Below are 20526 nucleotides of genomic sequence, written 5' to 3'. Positions count from 1 at the left end.
CACACACACACTGCAGTGTGAGAGGATGTGTTTTGTTTGCAGTTGCCAGGTGTTATCCCCAATCATGCCTTTTTTTTTGTGCGACTTGTGAGGTCAGATTCCTCTCATCCCTTTCTAGTGAAACATTAAACTGCTGGGGGGAAGAAAAAAAACAGCTTCATGGTAAATGGACTGAGACACGGCTTAAAGTGGAAATGGATCCCTTTTTTTAAAATAAGTCTTTTTAAAGCACTCTACTTATCTGCTGCAAAATAGTTTTCACTTAACTCAGAACGAAGACGCCACAAGCTGAAAGACGTCTCCCACTTAGCGAGCGCTGCTCATTGTGCCCGGGCGTGCATTGGAGTTGCTTTATAGCGCGCAGTTCCCTCTTTGTGTGTCGGTGATTACATTTCCCCTCATGAGAAGTGAAGTCACCGGCAGGCCGGCTGGTGACCTCAGCTAAAGCGGTCCACCCAGGATTACGCAAACGGATCTGCCTGACTGGGAAGTGTCTCCCCTTTACAACACGGTCTTTATGAAAAAATGCAAATGCAGGGAAGGAAAGTAACAGTTTTGGTTGACTGGCCTCAGAGTCTGGAACCTTTTTAACGTGTACCAGTTTCTATAGTTTGATTGAGCACCTGCTAGAGCAGACTTAACACAACAACCACGGCGTTTGACCGATGGGCTTTCCCGTTCTGGAGAAGAAAAGGCTAGCAGCAATGCCCGTGGATTATCCAAAGAGAGCGGGGAGGTTGACATCACTCGGGATGATCTAAGTGTTTATTTCGCGGCAGGGCCGAGACGTACAAAGGGGCCGAGACTGTCCAGCTGGTGTCCACGGACGCCCGGGTCGTCTGCCACCTCCCCGGGCTGAACACGCACACTCTGACGCTGAGCAACCGCCCCGGCCACGACCCCCCGACCCTCCGGAGGAGCGTGGAGCAGCTGCTGCACTTGATACGCCGTCTCCATGCCAAGGTGAGTCACGCCGCGCTGAGCTGCTGAACACTGTCGGATTGTTTGTCTTTTTACTGCGCCTCATTTTTTTCTAACCTTCAAGCTTGGTTTGCATAACCGGTGGAACACCTTGTGCAATCACAGAGTTGGCGATTGATAAGAAACTAGAGAGCAGTTCTGTTGGTTTCTCTGAGGGGAAGAGCTGACGTTTATCCTCCTCTTCCTTTTTCTGTATTCCGCAGGGAGTCTCTGCACTGGAGCTGAAGTTTGAGTCCCTGCACACAGCTGCCGAATGTTGTGATGGCGCAGAAACCGAGATAACCTGTCTGGAGCGACTACAGCTGCCCACCACGGCGTCAGAGTGCCTGGACACAACAAGAGGAGGGAGCTGGGTGGAGAACTGCTCCGTGGAAAGCCGCAGCGGTGTTGATTGTGGACATGGTGGGACTGGCACGACGGAGAGGGACTGGAGTTTGTCCGTGAGCGCTCCAGCGTCAGAAGTGCGGCCCCGGGAGCATGGCCTCGGCGCCCCAGCGGACTGGGTGTGTCTCGGCTCAAACACTGGGAGAGATTGCTACCAGACGGAGCAGCAGGGAAGGGAGCAGCCCGTGGTTTCCACACAGAGTTTGAGTTGGTGTGACAGGAGTAAAGGAGCACAGAGCGGGGAAGAAGGGGCGAGCTTCACCGTGGGAATCCCACCACCGGCGAGCGGTGATAAGCGGGCAGAGGAAACTGATAGAGGAGAGGTCGTGATCTGGGAAGGACAAGAGGCCATGAAGGGAGAGGACACATCAGAGCAGGAAGCAGAGGACAGCACAGCTACAAGGAGGGAGGAGGCGACCAACTCTGAGTCAACAGATCTAGTAAAGCACTGCGGAGACACAAAGGCGGCGGTCATGGGCCAGTCGCCGTCATCAGAGGGCTCAGGGGTATCCGACACCTCCGATTCTAAAATGAAGAAGTGCTCTCAGGAAGGCGGGACAAGTGGGAGACTTAGCCAGGAGCCCTGCGTCGGACTCTCTTTCCAGGAGGAGAAGGCAGAGCGTGAGGGGTTAACAGACCCTGTGTCGAACCCAGAGGGCCTCCCCAACCCTCCTCCGATAGACTGCAGTGATGTAATTAGGGAGCCTGAATCCGCTGCTCCACATCTCCTGATAGAAGGCCTCCACGAGGGGGAACCTCCGCCAGACATAAACAGCCTGGAACAAAACCAGGAAACAGCTGGCAGGGATTACGCCACAGAGCAGCCGGAGGGCTCGGCTCCAGAAACTGGGAACTGCACTGGAACAGCGAGCGATGAAGAGCTTGAGGGCGAAGACGCAGCCGAACCTGGACCCGGATACGGTATCGAAAGCACCTGTTTGCCCATGGAGGAACCTGACACTACAGCTGACAGCCGGACTGCTGGTAACTCCACGGAGGTGCCGTCACCTGGAATGACGCCCGGCTCCGGCGATAGCCCCGCCGATCACGATTCAGGGATGACCCGCGGCCTCTCCAGCGACGACGATGCCAGTTTCCAGTCAGTCGGAAACTCCACGACAGATATATTCCACCCCACTCTGGACAACGCTAGTATGGAGGATCAGGACGTGCTTCAAACCACGACAGCAGATCTGTCGTCGACAGGATTCACCATGGAGGAACCAAACGATTCAAACCAGAGGGAAAGCAGTGAATCCCCAGGTCTCCCCACTGCCGGTGCACCGACAGTGACAGACCGCAGCCAGGCCGGCGCTGAGCCTGAGTCACAACTGTCTCCGGGCCTCAACACAATGGAGGCTTTGAATCTTGAGGGGACGGGAGACAAACTCTACCCAGAACTTCCCAAAGGGGATCTGTCGCTAGGTCCGGCGTTGTCAGAGAGCGGGGACGCCGGCGACTCTAAGCTGTACACAGGGACTGAGCGTTCGGCGTCAGAGGTCACCAGTAGGGTTTCATCTGAACCCGGTCAGTCTGTCACAGGAGGAAGTGAAGGAGGCCATCAGTCAACAGAGACCTGTGACGAATCTGCAGTGGCCTCAGCTGAAAAGAGTGGAGACGCGCAAACCGAGCAGGATAATTCCGAGATGACAGCGGATGAGAGGTCACCCGATGAGGATCGGACCATTGCGTCATCATTGCAAGGTGCCAATGCCTTGGAAGGAGAGCCAGCTTATCCTCGCCCTGAGAACGAGATGACTGAAAACCCAAAGACCCCCGACGCTGTGGACGGAGCATCGCGAGGCCGCAACGGCGCAGTTCAAGGTGAGCGACCACTGTCGCAGTTCAGGTTTATTCTAGTTGCACCCACACGCATTCATCACGCGGCTAATATGTTTGTCAAAGTCCTATTCCTAAACAAATACGCTAAATCACATCCAGTCCTCCTCTGGTGATCAATGGCGATTGCTCTGCGAAGCTAAATGTAGCTCACCATAATAGAGCTTTTTGTTTGACATCCTGTTGTGATATATTGCTGTTGTGAACGCATGCTTTGCTGAGGCTTTCTGCAGTTTTGCCACTGATTGTCTTTCTAATGAGGATTTAGCTGAGTAATACTTTAGGATTTCACTTTATAATGAAAGAAAAGAGGTTATTTTCAAAAAACACGAAAAATGCGACTTCAGCACAATAATGTTGGGATGACATGCTACGTGACAGGAAGCCGGTTTATATCTTTGATACCTCATGCCACGACATTTCCCTTTATTTTCATATGTTCCCTGTTAGTTTTCTTCTCATGCACACAGGCACACCCTGGCTAGAGCACACACAGTATGTCAGTAAACAGTCACATTACAGAGTCTCGAACTCACAGCCTGCAGGCCAAAACAACATTCAAAAAAACATTCAAAACAAACATACACGAGCCGGCTGATGTGAGTGTGTGGAGCAGGAAGTGAGGCCGGCGAGAGTTTCTCTCCCTTCTCTAAGTGAACTTCCAGCACTCCTCCGTTATCAGGGATAATTGTGCCGGAGTCCAACAGAGTCCAATAAAGGGAGGTCAAGGGCAAGGCTGGGGGGGTTCCAATTTGAACGAGGGGATATGTTTACAGCCCGACAGCGGCCGAGCATCAGGTCGCAGCATAGGCCATTCCAGGCGAGCTTTCTGCTGTGTCATTGTTTGGGAATAAAGACGTGAATGTGCAATCCGGATTCCAGTGGATGCTTAAAAACACAAGAAAGGAGCGTTGTTTGCTGAGGCCTTTCCTCCGCTTCCTCTCGCATTCATCAAGTCATGTTGGCTTCCACAAGCCTTCCAAATAGATTCCTTTAATCCGTCACAGGTATTTATTTATACAGTACCATCAATGGGCTTGTCGGTTTCTGTTTTCATAATCAAAGAATGATGAATTAATTTACATGGGAATGGTTATCGTCCCCTTTGGCAAAAGTTACTCTCTGGAAATAACAAAAATAACTTTATTTATAGTTTCTCCTTTTACAAACGCATATTCCCTCCCACACACCTAAATACAATACCTTAAATCGATAAATACATTAAATAAATGAAATAACAATAAGAATAAGTGTTAAATACATAATAATACAAGTTTAAATCGTGCATAAAAGCTATAGACAACTCCTCAGTGTATCTGCAATGAGGATGTCTCACTTCCTTTCACTCTGAACACTTGCTATTGATTCCTGTTTGGAGGCTTTGCCGTTGGATTGATTGCATTGTGTCGTGTGCATTTCTCCAGAGGTGGAAGTCATCATGTCTGCTGAAACAGTAATTGGTGCAGCGGAGGAAGAAAATGACCCCCCAGAGGAAACAGACGTCTCCATGGTAAGTCTCTACTGTTGTCTGATATCTTTGCTTTGCCACTTTCTGCTTGGACGTAGGTTTGATAAAGATGAGTCATTGTTTGCGGAACTCTTTGAAACACCCTAAGTAACCTTTGGAACTCAGCTCGGTTGCCTGTTTGTTCACAACATCTTCGTGCCAAAGTTAATATGTGACGGTAAAGTGTGTGTGCGTGTGTATACTGTATATATATATATACCATATTTGTTTTCTATACGTCCATACTTAAAAGAAATAATACAAATAAGATGATACAGTGATAGTAAATGATCCATTGAAAATGGTTAAATTCTGTTGTAGATAATATTAACGTGCATGCAGTGAGTATACCTGTTGAGCTTGTTACATAGTAAGTTCATAGTAAGAGTCTGAACACGACTCATTGATAACTGTCCAGTTTGTACTAGCCATGCCTCTGTAGATTTAAGGCAAAGTCCAACTTGCACTTTTCATCTGCAGAATCAAATGACATGTATGCACGAAAATGAACATCCATACATTCCTCTCCACAGTGTGCTCAGGTCATTGTTGCAGAACAATTGCAACGTTTTTCTGTTTGCCTGAACAGTAACATGAAGCATGAGTTTAAAGAATGAAATCTTTTTATAAATATTTGGCAGGAATAGCCAGGAACTGCGTCATATCTCCAAAAGCACGCAAACTATTTTGGGGGGGGGGGGGGAGGCGGAACTTGCTTACGAGCCGCTCGATGTGCCAGCAAGAGATCAGCTGAGAGTTCAGTAATGAAGCTGTCTGGAACATGTTTCCCTGCTGAGTGAAGGATGTGGGACTTACAGCCTGTTTTTTTTGGTTCGTGCCGTCGTTCAACCAGAAATATATCACCTGTTCCAGTGTCCTTAAGCTCGACCTCAACAGGACCTCCCGACCTCATTCCCATGTTATGCAGCTCGCTGAGCGCCTCTGCCCAGCCACTGAGCGCACGGATGCGATGTTCAGTGCACGAGGCTTTACTCCGAAATGTTGCTGACTGACGGATTCCTCAGCAGCCATGGACTGGAGTGGCTCTGCTTATTCCTGGGCTGCGGTCTGGGTCAGCGGCTTGTTTTGAATGCCAGATGTTTGACTGCAGGAGGATAGAGACAGCCGGTCTGCAGGACGCGGGGGTCGCCAGCAGAGGGTGATGTAGCCTCAATGGGGTCGTTGGGAGGTTTTTTTTCCCCCTCTCTTGAACAGGGAGACAGTTTAACGACCTGCCATTTGATTCCTGTTGAAATCGCTCTGTCGTTTCTATGATGAGCAGGCAGTTTGGAGTCTGGCTGGTGTTGAACCAACTGCAATTACGGTGAAGTGGCCAGTTCAGTCACTTGAGATTTATCCTCAGAACATATATCATATATATATATATATATAAGTGGATATAGAGAGAGAGGATTCTAAAACAACCTCCGTATTACTCTAGTATATAGTGATATAGCTCAATATCTTGAGCATAAATGTATTATTGTATGCTCTTTCCCCCTCTTCCTAATGTTTTCAAATCAACCTGCCGTCGGTTTGTATTCAAAGTCGATATTTCCTGTGCAAACGCTGTGGTTCATTTAGTCCAACGGGTAGATTGCGGCGTCTCCCAGACACCTGGTGCTCCGTGGAGGTCGAGAGTTTGATTTGTTTGCGGCTGCCGGGATTCACCTCTTCTGTGCAAGGTTCACATGGGTCATAATATCACCCACGAGGTGCTCAACCACGGTCTCTAAAATAACTCATTTTGGAGGTGGTGGGGGCGCAGATTTGTTATTATTTTTGGAAAATATCCTATATGTTATTTTTGTCATAATTAATCACAATCTCCGTATTTGAAGACACCAGCCTTACACCCACCTGTACAGATGATTGCAGAACAACACAACACAACACAACATGTGGTGGTGGGAAAAAATAAACTGAAGTGCAATCTGAGCTGGTGAGTAACTGACCCATTCTGGCTCTGCCCCCTTGTGTAGGAATATGCAAGCAATGCCATATCTATCATCTGAGAGAGGTGCAAATCACACCCAGAGGGGCCACCTCATAGGGGTGGCCTCATGCACGTCCACCTCCAGCGCGGGGGGGGGGGGGGGGGGGTCTAATCTCAACAGCATGAAATCTGATCGCGTTAAGTGATAAGTAATAATGCCCCATTGTCATCTGTCACACTCTTAACAATGTACTGCTTCGGCTGGCTGGTTTACAGGATGAGAGAGAGAGAGAAGGCATGAGTCAGGAGAGAAGTTGAGAGGCGACAGAGGGAATGAAAAGGGAGGGGGGGAGGGAGAAGGAGGGAGTGGAGTAGAGCTGGAGTCTGGTGGAGGGCTGCTACTGTGGCCAGATGTGAAGCTTCACAGCAGACTGCTTCGGCTCTCCTCGACACAGAGCTGCTGCTGGATAGTTTTTTCTTCTGCTGTTCGGTTCAGTCTGCTCTGGATATTTCAGGGGAAAATGTACGAGCGACACAAGCGGAGGTACAGCCTCCGTGCCAAAGGGGAGAGAGCCGTAGACGTGGTTTTGATAAAGGTAGGCCACCTATCCGCACTTCCCAAAAGTTGCTCGGTACGATAATACCGCCACTTGAGCGGAGACTTTGAAAAACACAGTTGTTAAGTGCTTGAAACAGATACAAATGCTGATGGGGAACCAATAAAAGCAGGACTGAAACTGTGAAAGTAACTCATAAAAAGAGAGGTCAGCAGTAATTAACGACACTGTTGCATGAAATTAAGTCCGTTAAAGAGAGATCCATGAAACGGTTCAGCAGATCAAACTCCTCAAGACTGTTTTTGAGACTGTGTTTAAATTCCTGATCTCAATTATTCTTAAAAGCCGCCCAGAGAAAAAAAAGTCATCTCTGAAATAAAACGCGATCACATCTGTCACAAAGTGCCCCAACATGTTTGGTTTCTTTTTTGCGAACCTGTACTCGTCTGCCAGAGATGTTGTGACGGCGTTCGGCTGTGTTGCACCCTGGGAGATGATTACATGGTTGTTGATAGCGGCCCTCCAGACACAGAGTGCTGATTATTTCGGGGTGGAGTGCGGTTCTTGTGGATCTGCGGCGCGTGGGTATACGCTGTAAGAACCAAGACAGATGCCTGCGCTCTGCCCGTGTCTGTGGAATCACTGTATGAAACTCAATGAGGCTCGGACAGTTTAATGTCTCTTTCCGCGGGGTACTTGGTCAGGATAGTGGGTACTTGACGGACTAGTGCAGAAAAACTATAAAGCCCACTGATGTCCTGTCACACTGCAGAGTTGGGACATTTCGCTCTCTCTCTCTCTCTCTCTCTCTCTCTCTCTCTCTCTCTCTCAAAGGTCCTGTTACTGTACCACAAAGGTTGTGTGTCAAACCAGTTGAACTGGATGTTCTTTGAAATCTTTGGAAATAGGATATTTAGGACACCTATCAGTGCTTTTTAAAGCCTAAATGGCTCTACACGTATGGGGCCCTTCATTTTGACGTTTTGTCCACCGTGGTGTCTCTTTTGGAAGTTGGGCAGCAGTCGGTCCTGTTGGTTGTTGGTTAACGGGCTTGTGGTTTTCATCATACGAAGTTCCCTTTCAATAGAGAGACGAAGTCTCCCCCCCGCCCCCCCTTCAGGTGTCTGGGAACTTAATTCAGAAAAAAATATGTACGAGAGACAGATCCGTTTTTGATCATGTTTAAATTGTGGCATGAATACGATGTTTGGCAATTCAAAAAATGATTATTTTGCAAGTCAAGAAAGTTTGTCGTAGTATCATCTCGTGAACTACATTTAGTGGAGGCAAACGCTGTCTTGCTTTATGTTACACCCTTTCTCTAACTGAGAATGTTGGTATTGGCAGTGGTAGAGGAAGTACTCAAAAATGTTTCTGAAATAAAGGTATTAACTGTTAGTAGTAACTGAAGAGTCAACTGAAGAGTGAAAGAGAGGCATTCCTGTTGTTTTTCTAACGTTCACAGCACGCTCTGCAAACCGTTTTATTGCAACAGTTTTGGGTTCTGGGAACGTTGCGCTGACGTCGCCTGAAGGGCAGAGTTAACGTCTGGTGCAGCTTTCAGTTCTATGATGCTGGAGAGTTGAATGAATAATAATGCAACATACTTGAACAGTTTTATGTTGTCAGTCAAATCTGAATCTGCATTACAACCAGTCTGTCAGGTAAATGTAGTGCTCGAGTTCTTTCCCCTGAAGTAGAAGTACAAAGTGAGAAGTAGGCTATACAGATGTGTTACATATTTTTTGCTGTTTTGGGGCCTTTTGTATGTTACTTCAAGGTGTAACAAGTTAGAATAGTAACATAAAAACATGTTTCATACCTAAACATCTGAAAAAATCGATAGCTGTTAAGGGCCCTTTCAGTTGGGAGCTCCAGGTTGCTTACCAAGCAAGTATTCAGGCTCAGGACAGCCCATTGGTCAGGGTATAGGACCCAATCAAATCAGGCTACCGGTACCTCAGCGAGCCTGGATGCCTGGCCGATCCTTGAACGCCACACAGGGCGGGACTTGCCAAGAAAAGCAGTGGGATTCATATGAACTATCCTCTTGGTGGCACTCTGAAGCTGCTTGACTTCCTCCCGCGTCCACATTCGATCCAAAACGTGTTTGATACACACAGCAACACACCTGTCGTGACATAGCTGCGTAGAGTACGTGCGAGTCATTTGGCTGCAAAAGCTCAGACAAACATCGATGGAGAGTGACGTGTACCCAGCAGTCAGTAGGGGTCCCCTCTCAATACGCAACACAGTGTCTTCATAACGCACTACTAAAAGATATTTCCCGTAGATCTCAAGAGCTCGCACTCGACACTGCTCTTCCTTGGGTCCTCAGCATCACACCCACTAAGTGTGAAGTAGATCGGACGCACGGTGGTTGAGAAAATCAAAAGAACAGACAGAGACTCCTTCCCTTTTTGTCGGATTCAAACGACTCAAAACGGAGCCACTTCCTATTGCTTGATGAGTATTTAACTAATAACCACTGGACACGTCCTACAGTACGTCACATGGACCGCCATGCTGTCTGCTGGTTGTGACTTCCACAAGCAGAGCAGAGCAGAGCGGGAGGCAATGAGAGGAAAATCTCTCTGAAGTGGATTGCTCTGGTGTGTGTAACACCCCTCTTTAGTCCATTGTCACGTTCTAAACTTGTACCTGATGTCAGCTCTTCTTTTCACCGGAGGGGCGAAACGGCAAGGACAAGCGTGTGTGTGTGTGTGTGTGTGTGTGTGTGTGTGTGTGTGTGTGTGTGTGTGTGTGTGTGTGTGCGTGTGTGCGTGTGTGTGTGTGTGTGTGTGAGAGAGAGAGCGATACGATGGTGGGAAAAAAGGCAGCGGCGGGCTAACGGTTTCCTCTGGCCTCAGATGGAAACAGGCATCTGGCCAAATGACTTCATTCCAACCAGCGTTTCACATCGCAGCATCTCTGCTGGCCCGGAGTCACAGAACACATCATCGGTGCTGTAGTAACTGTGAATAGGCCTTTATATGAACTAGCATGGTACATACAACATTTCTAGCATTCTAGATGATGTCATGAGAGCAGGAATAGTTGTTCCCGACCCGTTTGCTTGTATTATTGGTGAGCCACTATGTGAAGATTATTCTTCTGTTGATCTCAAATGAAATCATCGAGTGTTGAAAAGTCCTCCACCATGCTGAAAACCCCGTCCCCATCAGCTCCACTTGTGCACTATCCTGTAGCCGACCCTGACCTCTGACCTCTCTGTGAAGGGAGGTTAGACAATAGGATTTCAATTGGTCTTAGAATATTCATTTAAAACCCCCGAAGCGAATCCTGTGTAGCAGATGGGTTCATTATCTGACAGGTGGTGGCTTTGCTTTTCTACTCTTTTAAGTGTTTGAGTTGAATTCCGTGCAGTCCCAAGGTGCAACAGAGAAGAGCCTTGCCGAGCCGGGCCGTCCCCGGGGGATCAAACTGTGCGTACATAAGCGGGCTGGAAACAGTCACTCAGTCAGCCGTGGCATCCTTCAGTGCTGCGGAACCTCTCTGGCCGCCTGCCTGTTTAGAAACAAGGCAGCGGGCCAAGTCCTGCCCGCCCCGGCATACATAGAACAGTCCGCCTTTTTTTTTTTCTCATATTTTTAAACCAGATGTGTTTTCACTGGGTACAGTTTCGAATCCCCCGACGCTGCAAATATGCCAGACTCCGGACCGGGGTCGGTTCTTCACCCTGCCTGGTTTGCAGGCCTGCTAGCTGGCTGGAACACTTGTTTGGTGAATGTGCGGTTGGCTGACTTGTTAAATGGCTGACGAGCCCGACTCGCCGTCACCTTGAGCCTCTTGGTTCGCACTGGACTAAAACGTGCTTTCGTCCTCACCTCTACTGATGTCCAACCCCAGGTCCTCATCCACAGTGCTGCCTTCAAGAACATATTAGATTCTGACCTTTTTACCAACTAATATGAGCTGCAACACCCTTTCAAAATAAAGGAAACACATTTCGATTAAATATGTAGCTTGCGTTAGGAGCACATCCACTCCCTCGGAGAAGCATTCACTTCATATCCCATCGTTGCCTCAGAGTTCAGTTCTTTCTATAACCAAAGCACACTGAAGCAGTTCTGCTGGCTCACTGTGCGTAAACAGTCTATTAAAACACTTAAAGCTGCTGCTTCCTTTACTTTGGCTTTAATCTCTGTTTTTATTCAGGACCCTTTGTTTTGACTTGAAGTTCTGCTGCCACTGCTCTGCTGTGAGGTCATGCCATGTAGCCTTTTGTAATTTGTCGAAATCACTGGCAATCATTTCACATCTGAGCGGAACCTGTGCGTACGTTTCTCTGTGTGTGTGTGTGTGTGTCTGTGTCTGTGCTGGCGCCCTCTGTGACCAGCTAATCTTTCCTCGTCAATGTGTTTGTTCTCTCTCAGCGGGCTCTGTTTGATATTTGAACACAGCTGTGAGAAAAGAAACAGCCCAAGTGTGCTGTTTGTGCGTGCATCTGTGTGTGTGTGTGTGTGTGTGTGTGTGTGTGTGTGTGTGTGTGTGTGTGTGTGTGATTTCATCGTGTGCGTGTGAGACTTGACGACTGAAACAAGTAGTCTGAGTGTTTGTAATAAGTGTCCATGCAAGCACCACTGTTTGCTGATGGAGGTGCATGTTGTAGACGATGCCAGTTGGTATGTAAGTGCCTGTCACTGTGTTTGTAGGAATGCAAAAGCGTAATGGTCACAGCGGGTACTTTGACACACACACACACACACACACACACACTCGCCACTCCCAGGCCTGGACAACAGAGCTCAGTGTTTCTGTTGGTCCCAGCAGGCTTCTCAATAGAGTGCTCTGGGACAGTTGAGGGTTAGTTGTTTAGAAATTGAGCTCAGCTCCCCCCCCCCCCCCCCTGTTTCTGTCTCTGTTCCCCATTTCACTCAATGACTGCAGTGTATGTGCTCCAGTTTTCTGTCTATTTGTAGCAGTCTCTGTTTTTGTGACATTGTCTTATAGTGCATAAGTCGGCAACTTTGAGTCCCACATAGGAATGGCGGACTCCGTCACCTACAGTGAAAACGACTATATAAAGAGTAATTACGGAAGGCAAATACATTGAGAGACTGTTACTGAAATATGTTACTATGTGTGTTTGACATCAATGAAAGTCTGCGATACACGAGATTTAGAGAATTTCCATCGGCTCTCAACATATAGACGGCTGAGCCAGCGGTTAGCAGCTAACAGTGCTAACAGCAAAAACAGTGAAAACACAGTCAGGAGTGCTGACAGAGTAACAGTGTTCACCTGAGGGGGGACCGGAAGGTGCGTGCTACACTTCTGCCACGACGACGGGGTTATCAGCTGTAGCCGCTGTATGAGCACGGTGAAGAGCTAACCAGTGGCGCACGCTCACTAACAACACACGGGGAGGCCTGGCTGTGTAAAAAAACAGCAAGGATAAGCCCTGCTTACAAAAGACATAGAGGGACTTGGTGGGTCACGTTGGAACGGCATCTTTGTTTTGCTCCTCTTTCAGATTGAAGGTTGTGGCCTTCAGATCAAGGACCTGTTTACACTGCGTCTGGAGGTTCCTCCGTACAAGTCCTACACAGCAAAGTTTAAAGGGCCACGCTAAAGCCTGTTGATCTGAGCCAGGCTTAACCTGGGTCAACTGGGTTTGGGAGTTAAATGGGAAGAATTAAGGAGGGGAGGAAACAAGCTATCGGAGGAAAGGAAGGAACAAACCATTCAAGGAGGACAGGCCATAAACATCTTTGATGAGGCACCATCTCTACTCCATTGCAGTAGCGGTAGCTCAGTTCAGAAATCACTTGACCCCCCTAAAAAGCGACATGTTTTCAGGGTCTCTGCTGAAGAGCTTAGGTCTTGGAAATCCGTCTTGTTAACGGATCATGCATCTGCGGACGTCTCTCTTATCACACACATTCGAAATCAAAGCTCGTCAACTTAATCTACGTGTCGTTGACGGAGTTCGTTAAGACACAGCGAGCGTTCTCTGAGCCTCGGTTAGCTTCACATCCAGAGCTGCCAGTCAGATCTGCACAGCTCCGTCCAAACTGTCGAAGCTTTTGTGTTGCCTGCGAGGAGGGGGGAGGGGGGAGGGGGGGGGGGGTTGCCTGTGGCTTTTTTTGCAGCTAAAACCAGCTCTCTCTCTCTCTCTCACACACTCACACACACACACACAGCTGTTGTATAGACACTTAGACCACAGAGGAAGCAGATCCCCAGCGGTGGGTGTTTACAGCCAACCGCACATCTCTGACAGGCGGTGTGTGTGTGTGTGTGTGTGCATGTGTGTGTTTTAAGTTTCTGTCAGTAACTGTAAGCTCCGTAGGCATGAAAACAGACCGGATTCAGATCTTCCCCAAAACTGTTCCTCCGGGCGCAGCTACTAAAACCCGATGAACACTCTGAAGTCCGCTGTTCTAAAGAGCGTCTTATCTTCGCCTCCCATCCTGTGCGCGCCGAGCAACACTTCCTAACCGCCACGCTGGTCTGCATCATTATTTCTTTGCAAGGGTGACGGTCACATGTTGCTGAGGCTGATTCACTGTCTTCCTGTTTCTCTGTAGATCCACCGAGACAGAGAGGCGTCGTTCCATCAGCCCTGCAACACTCAGCACTCAGGTAAGGGTTGCATTTTGTGCATATTGCTGTGCTTTAGTTTCTTTTCATATTGCTGTAAGTTATAGTACAAGGTTGGCTTTCTTACCAGTGACAAATGTGTTGAAGTGGGTCATTTGTGTCTTCATGTTTTAGCTGGAAGATGCTGTATCCTTTGCTCTCCTGTGAAGCCAGTTTGTTTGAAGTGATTGCAAAAAACGGACACAAAGAAAAAAACAGCTGTCTGCCATTTATTTTATTTTCAAAAGAGGAAATTGAGACCGTGAGAAATCATTCAGTTGGTATGAAATGGCAAGTCAAGACTTTGAGCGATTTCCAGCCGCATACTGGTATTTTTGTGAAGCCTCACAGTCTCTGATAGCATTTTTTTTGTGTGGATATTATAAATACATGACTGGACAGCCCGAGGGTTGTGATCGTAAACCTTGGAGAGGCTCTTTAAAAAAAAAAAAAAAGGTTCTTCCTCTTTAAAAAGAATGTCCACAGGACAAGGAAATTGTATGAGTAAAGGTTCTGTGTGGGCTTGTTTGGCCTTTACTGGACCTGTAGAGCAGCGTTCTGATGAGCTAGACCCAGTTTTTGTATCTCATGCTCAAACAGCATGTACACAAGGATGTGGACGCACGCCACAAGATGATGTGTTACGTGTCTCTGCCAACTCTGCAGGGTGGTAACAGTTACTCCTGTTGACCCGTATTGTATTCCAGTTGACCTCATAGCGTCTTTGGAAGTGACCCAGCACTTGTGACGGAGCTAATTAATGTTAGTGCCGGCGGTGTGTCAGAGAAACCGCAGGATGGACTGCGGGAACCTGGTGGTCAGAGATGTGATGTTAGTAACAGGAACTTACTCATAGCTCGTCGTGTCGAGACATTATCTTTTTATGTAGGCCTTACAAGCAATCTGTCTTCACCCGAGTTTAAGTTGAAGTTTCACTTCATTGTGATTTGTTTTTGTCTTTGCTTTTTTTTTTAGAAATGTATTTTTCTGTTTAACAAGGCTAAGACTCTACAATCAAGCTAGCAGCTCTTTAACGGCCTTTACACACCAGGGGATTTCATGGAATTTCTTTCTAACAGTTTTTTTAAATCTTTCGGGTCGAACAGAACAAGCTAGATTTGCAGGCGTCAACCTTCATGTTGTGCATAAAGCTCATATCAAAACGTACACTATAGTGTAGAACAGGGGTCTCTAACTGGCGGACCGCGGTCCGGATCCGGACCCAGACGCAGTTGCATCCGGACCCAGGACCTAAAATCGATATTTCGGAATCACACATATATTAGGCAGCGAGTTTGTACTTTAACCGGTAGGGTTGCACGGTGTATCGATACTAAAAAGGTACCGCGGTACCTGTACGTTAAAAACGATACGATTTTGTATATTTTTAGTGTCGATACTTCATTAAAATAGCGCGCGATCAGAGCGCACTGGCTGCTCCGCTCCCTGTCATGATGCCTACAGACATGCAAGGGGGCGGGGCTGCCCAGCGCGCTCACAGCAACAGGCAGCGCGCGCACTCACAGAGTGATCACAGGGGAGACATGCACGAGCTTTTACCGACTGTCCTCGGGTTGTTGGAAAACAAGATGCCAGAAGTATCATCTGGAAGTACTTTGGCTACATTGCAGACAGTGAAGGAAAGCCCACTGACCTACAGAGACCCGTCTGCAAAACGTGTTTCAAAGCCACACAGACAAAGTGAGGCAACACGTCTAACAAGGCAAAGCACCTTTCAGACAGACACCCCCAACTTTTTAAAGAGTTCAAAGAACGACGGGTAAGCAAATGTGATTATAAACATGAACACCCCAAAGCTCAATAAATCAATTTAAAGCTGCAGGACAATTCAGTGAAATTCATTTTTCTAAAATTAATTACTTCATTTTAAGATGCACATTCTTCAAAAGCTTTCTGTTATGTCAGTTATTCTTTAATCCAGCCATTATTTTACTTGAAATGAGAAGAACATTTATTCATGAATTATTTATAATCCATCCAGTTAAATTTGAAAACTGAGAATAATAATTTGTTAAAATATAATTGTTGACTACACAGAGATGTTACTGCTACTAGGCTTCTTGAATATATATATATATATGGCTATATATAAACATCCAAACATCAAACATCCGGGTCTGACTAAGCCTGCACAGATGTTTATTTTTTTTAAATACATCTGCTGTCCTTTTTTAAATCCCTAAATATTAATAAATCACATCAACCCTCTGTGTCATCCCTAGAGCCACGCTGCTAGTGTGGCGAAAAACAGCATTAGCTCACTCGTCACTGCAGCAAATGGATAATTGTTGCAGCTGTGAATATTTTTCAGTCAGTATATGGGGAATGACCAAAATAAATGTGTGTAAATAAGAGGTTGACATACACGTATGGGCAACAGCCACAGAAAGATAGGAACACAGGATCCCGTGAGCGCTGTTGAATGAGTCTGTCGCAATAAAACACGAACAACAGATCGATGGCAACAAACTGCCTTTTATCTGTGGTGGAAAACAGATGAAACATCACTCTGTCAGATAGAGGAAGAGAGAGAAAATGGATGAGGGGAAGAAATCTAGAGGAAAAGACAGGAAACAGAAAGATGGAAAGAGAATGACAAAGAAAGAAACAAAAGAGGCGTGTCAAACGGAAATAAAATAGAAGGGTGGGTGAGGGTGGGATTTCCTCTGCAGCAGCTGGGAGAAGTTGACATCACTTCCCTTTGGGTGGAAAAATCTCGAAAGTGATCCAACTCCTTCAGCCTCCGTCTCTCTCTTTGCTTTATTTAGTCAGGTAAGCAACACCAGGTCTGAAACTGATTGACTGGCTGTTAAATGTCTAATCCGCCATTCACTCATATCAGCATGTATAAAATACAATAAATAATGCCCACAAGAGAGAGAAAATTGTGGTCACATTGTCACATTTGAGTACCCTGTTCGGTTTTTAGCCTCTAGGATTGGCAGTGGCGGTCGACCAGGCAGTCTATCAGTCCACCACTTTCATCCAGACGGAAATATCTCAACGACTGTTGGATGGTTTCCCTTTCAAATTTTGGAAAGCTATTGATGATCTCCAGAGCTGCTTCCATTAGCATTTAGCTCAAACACTGCGGTGTCTAAGGATAGACTCGCAGAGCTGCTGGCATGGCTGTAGACTCCAGGTCAAGATCAGGAGTAGTGTATTGTACTCTCAGGGTTGAGACCTTGGTGACATTCTGCCCTGCTTCAGTGTGTTTAACCATGTTGGGTGGTCAATTCCTTCATGTATGTTTTCTCTTGATGTTAATATAAAATGTGTAATCGTCTGCATAGAATATTAAGTGATATATTGTACAAAGTTTTGCCTTTACAAAGCTTTGACACAGCAGCAGAGGCAGCATAGATGGGACCCGGGAGCACTTGATTTACAAGCTTATGCAAAGCCTCGGCCACAGAGCATGCTGGGTAATGTCTGTGGTGTGTGATGGAGCTGGATCTGCATCCCATAATATAGCTGGTTAATGTGTTTTTGGAAAGCCACAGTTTGGCAGTGCGCCCGGCCGCCTGTGGTTCGCTGGCCTCTGTTGCTGCTGCTTTAAAGTGTTGTTTGTAATGCTGCGTGATATTACACTTATCATGGGCGAAGCCGTGTCCTGTTTAGCTCGACTCGGTAACCCTCATTTATATAGGAGGAGACGTGCTGGGTGTGCCTTCTGATTCAAGGCAGAAATAATACATTGAAAAGAGACAACAAAGGTATGGGAGCAAATGGTAGGTTTGAGTGAATCACAGTGAAGGCTTTAATTACAGATTTGGTTTAGTAGTGTTCTCAGTAAAACGTGTGCAAGGAAGGTGGCAGAGGACGGATTCAAGAATAGTATAGAATAATCTATATGATTGGTTGTCATAGAAGAGTTTAATTCTGTGAATGTGTGTTGCTCAAACCAGAACGGCAGATGGTTGATGGCTGATTACGAGCGGATTGATTTTGACCTAATTACAACAAATAACCAATCAGGCTGCTCTACTTCTACTTCTGGCTTCAACACTGCTCAGACGTCAAAGTGCATCCAGTGTGGTCGGCCCCCCCCAGTCGTTTCTCAGCTTTGGAGAATAATGAAAAACACCCTCTATGTGCAAAAAGTCCTCCCAGTTGCACACATTAGACAAGTCATGTCCCTAGAAAATACAGAACTAGGAAGTATAAGGGGATAAGGAAAAAATAAATAAGGTGCTGATAAAGTCTTTTGCACTTTGGGAAACACTTAAGGTAGCCTCAGTGGCGACTTATCTCCACTAATAGTACAGAAATGTGCAGAGAAGAGTGTTTTTGAGGCAGGGAATTCCGATGGATACTTTATCTTGTCTGTTTTTTTCTTACCGCATTCATTACTTCCAGACTGGATGATTTGTTTGGATCATATCTCCCTCTGTGTTTTTTTCTTCTTCTACCGCATCTATCTAACAACACACATTTTTCAGCCTGGCTTTTCTTGTCGTTTTTTTTTTTACTGCATTGAAAACCCCAACAACAGCAGTTGTTTGGATTGTGAGCAATATTTGATTTCTTGATTTGAAGAAAATATGTTGCATATTACTCAGAGTAATCCACAGGCGCGTGATCTGATTCGCATCCAACCAACAACCTCAACCACCCACTGACTCATCAGAGGGCCTTACACCTGTTCTCTGGGCCTCTCTTCTGTGTGTGTGTGTGTGTGTGTGTGTGTGTGTGTGTCTGTTCGAAACAGTGGGAGGAAGACAGCTGTCAAAGCTCACAGTCCCCTGCTAGTTCTTGTGAACAGGTGCGAGGGGGTGGAGTCCGAGAAAAAACTCCCATCATCCACTTCTGTCACCGCCACTTACCATTTCGCATTACATCTTGGAAATCTCCGGTTCATGGTGGGCTTGTGACGTTAGAAAATATGAAGAACAAAGGGTAAAATGATTTGCATCAACTCCCGAAACCGCCACTGTCAAGGCTGAGCTCTGCCGCAGCACAGGGTCGAAGGTCAGTGTAGTTTTTACGTTTGGATTGTTGTCATGTCCACTTTGTTCTAGCGGACACATGCTTTTGATGAGGTCATGAAGCGGCCGTACGTACGACATCGCCCTGTACGAGGCCCTGTGCGCAGCTGCTGTTCAGGGATTTGCTCTGGGATTTTTGACGGGTACGACTGTCGTTATTCCACAGAACTAAAGAGGAAAACAGGTATAACCCCGTGCCAGCTCCCTCTGGGGCTGAACTCAAAGAGCCCGACAGCGTCTGATGCAAACATTAACAGACATTAATACCCTGAATGAGCGCTAAACCGCTGACGCCTCTGATTCAGACATTCAGATTCAGACATGAATAATGGTCAGTTCCGCAGCTCTTTCAAGCCCCGTAATTAAAAACGATTGATATTTTACAGCCCAGTTCTAGGATCTGTAAAACACTTTGGAAAAAAAGCACATTTCCATTTTTAATCAAATGATTGCTAATTCGTTCATCCTCCCAGGTTTAGAGTGTGCTAATGAGTGAAATCAAACGCTCATCATCTGAGCAAATGTGTGGTAATTTACAGAACTCACAGACACTTGAGAGCTGCTGATTGAAATAATGTTATCGTGTGTTTTTGTGTAACTTTATTGTGAGTGCCGTGCTCCCGTAGTGGCTGATACTGAGATCCTGATTACCTCGATCCTTCCTGACTCTTAGGGCTCAGCGGTCCTTGATTCAGTGAGTCGGCCTCATATTAGGAGCACCCGGCTGGATCGGCCCACCGACGTTTGTATGTCTTTCGTGGTCAGCAGGGAGGTCTGTGGCTGTGCCCCCAGTCGCTTGTTTGTTATTGCAGTGGAACAGATTCTTGCTAAAATGAAGGGCCACTCCCAGCGCGATCCTTTGTCCCATCTCCCGGCCCCCCCGACGACACCGTCCCCCGAGCAGCCGAGTGCTCGGCCTCGGGATCCCTACAGTGCCCGCTGCAGCCGTTGGTGCAGACCTTTATTCTGCAACTCACACTGGGAACTTCCTCTTTCTCATATGCTCATTTGCTCTCATACGAGCAAAAATGTTCCTGAGGGACAAAGAATAACTTCCGCTTTTCTCTTGCAGAAAATAGACATCAGGAGTGACGCCAAAATAACAAACTCGGCCAATGATTTCATCCAGTTGTTCTTGGCATCTGGCTAAAATAAGCTACATCTGTAGCTCTGTTTAGCTTGGCCTGGGACATTTTCAGTACATGTCCTTACATGCACAAAAAAAACCAGTGCCGCTGCGTATGAACGTGGTACGGTGTGCAGACTTCTGGCTGGATTGCTTGTTATTCAAAGAGGGGGCTTGAAAAAAGAAGAAGACAGCTGTGTGTTTTAATAGTGTGTTCAAACCCCAACATGGCTCGTGGTGGGTTGCAATTGAATACATTGATGGTTAAGGAGCAATGGGACTTTAAGAGGAGCACTGGGATCTTAGGCCATGGGTTTACAGTGAGTGCAATGGTTGTTTGTTGTGGAAGATATTGAATGTGTTTGATTCAGGTGGGGGAGTGGGGATTCACTCGAGCACACACACACACACATCAGTTTGCACATACTGGGCTTGAATCTGTCTGCGTGCTGATCTCTGAACAAACACATGGTACCTGAAGTCACTTCTAACTTTAAGGCTTATGCAGAATGCTGCAGAAGGTCTTTGTAAATATCAGTGTCCAGTTGGGCCCCGGGGGACTAATGCTCTGCCATGAAAGC

At 46.8% G+C, this 20526-nt stretch overlaps 1 protein-coding gene across 2 annotated transcripts in view; it reads left to right on the top strand.

Annotated features, from left to right (window-relative positions):
- Positions 1-20526, top strand: part of akap13 (A-kinase anchoring protein 13) — an 88873-nt gene that overhangs the window by 29321 nt on the left and 39026 nt on the right. Inside the window, exons 7-10 of one of the 2 annotated variants that reach the window (XM_079281785.1) lie at positions 780-963; positions 1185-3189; positions 4629-4714; positions 13759-13841. In XM_079281785.1, coding sequence (XP_079137911.1) covers positions 780-963; positions 1185-3189; positions 4629-4714; positions 13759-13841 — 2358 coding nt within the window. Of the gene's footprint in view, positions 1-779; positions 964-1184; positions 3190-4628; positions 4715-13758; positions 13842-20526 lie in introns of those variants that run through there. The other variant, XM_079281786.1, reaches the window with a different exon arrangement.

The sequence above is a fragment of the Melanostigma gelatinosum genome, assembly GCF_949748355.1.
Source record: "Melanostigma gelatinosum genome assembly, chromosome: 2".
NCBI classification, from domain to species: Eukaryota; Metazoa; Chordata; class Actinopteri; order Perciformes; family Zoarcidae; genus Melanostigma; species Melanostigma gelatinosum.
Note: the sequence above shows the minus strand (reverse complement) of the source record. Positions and strands in the feature narration are given on the sequence as shown.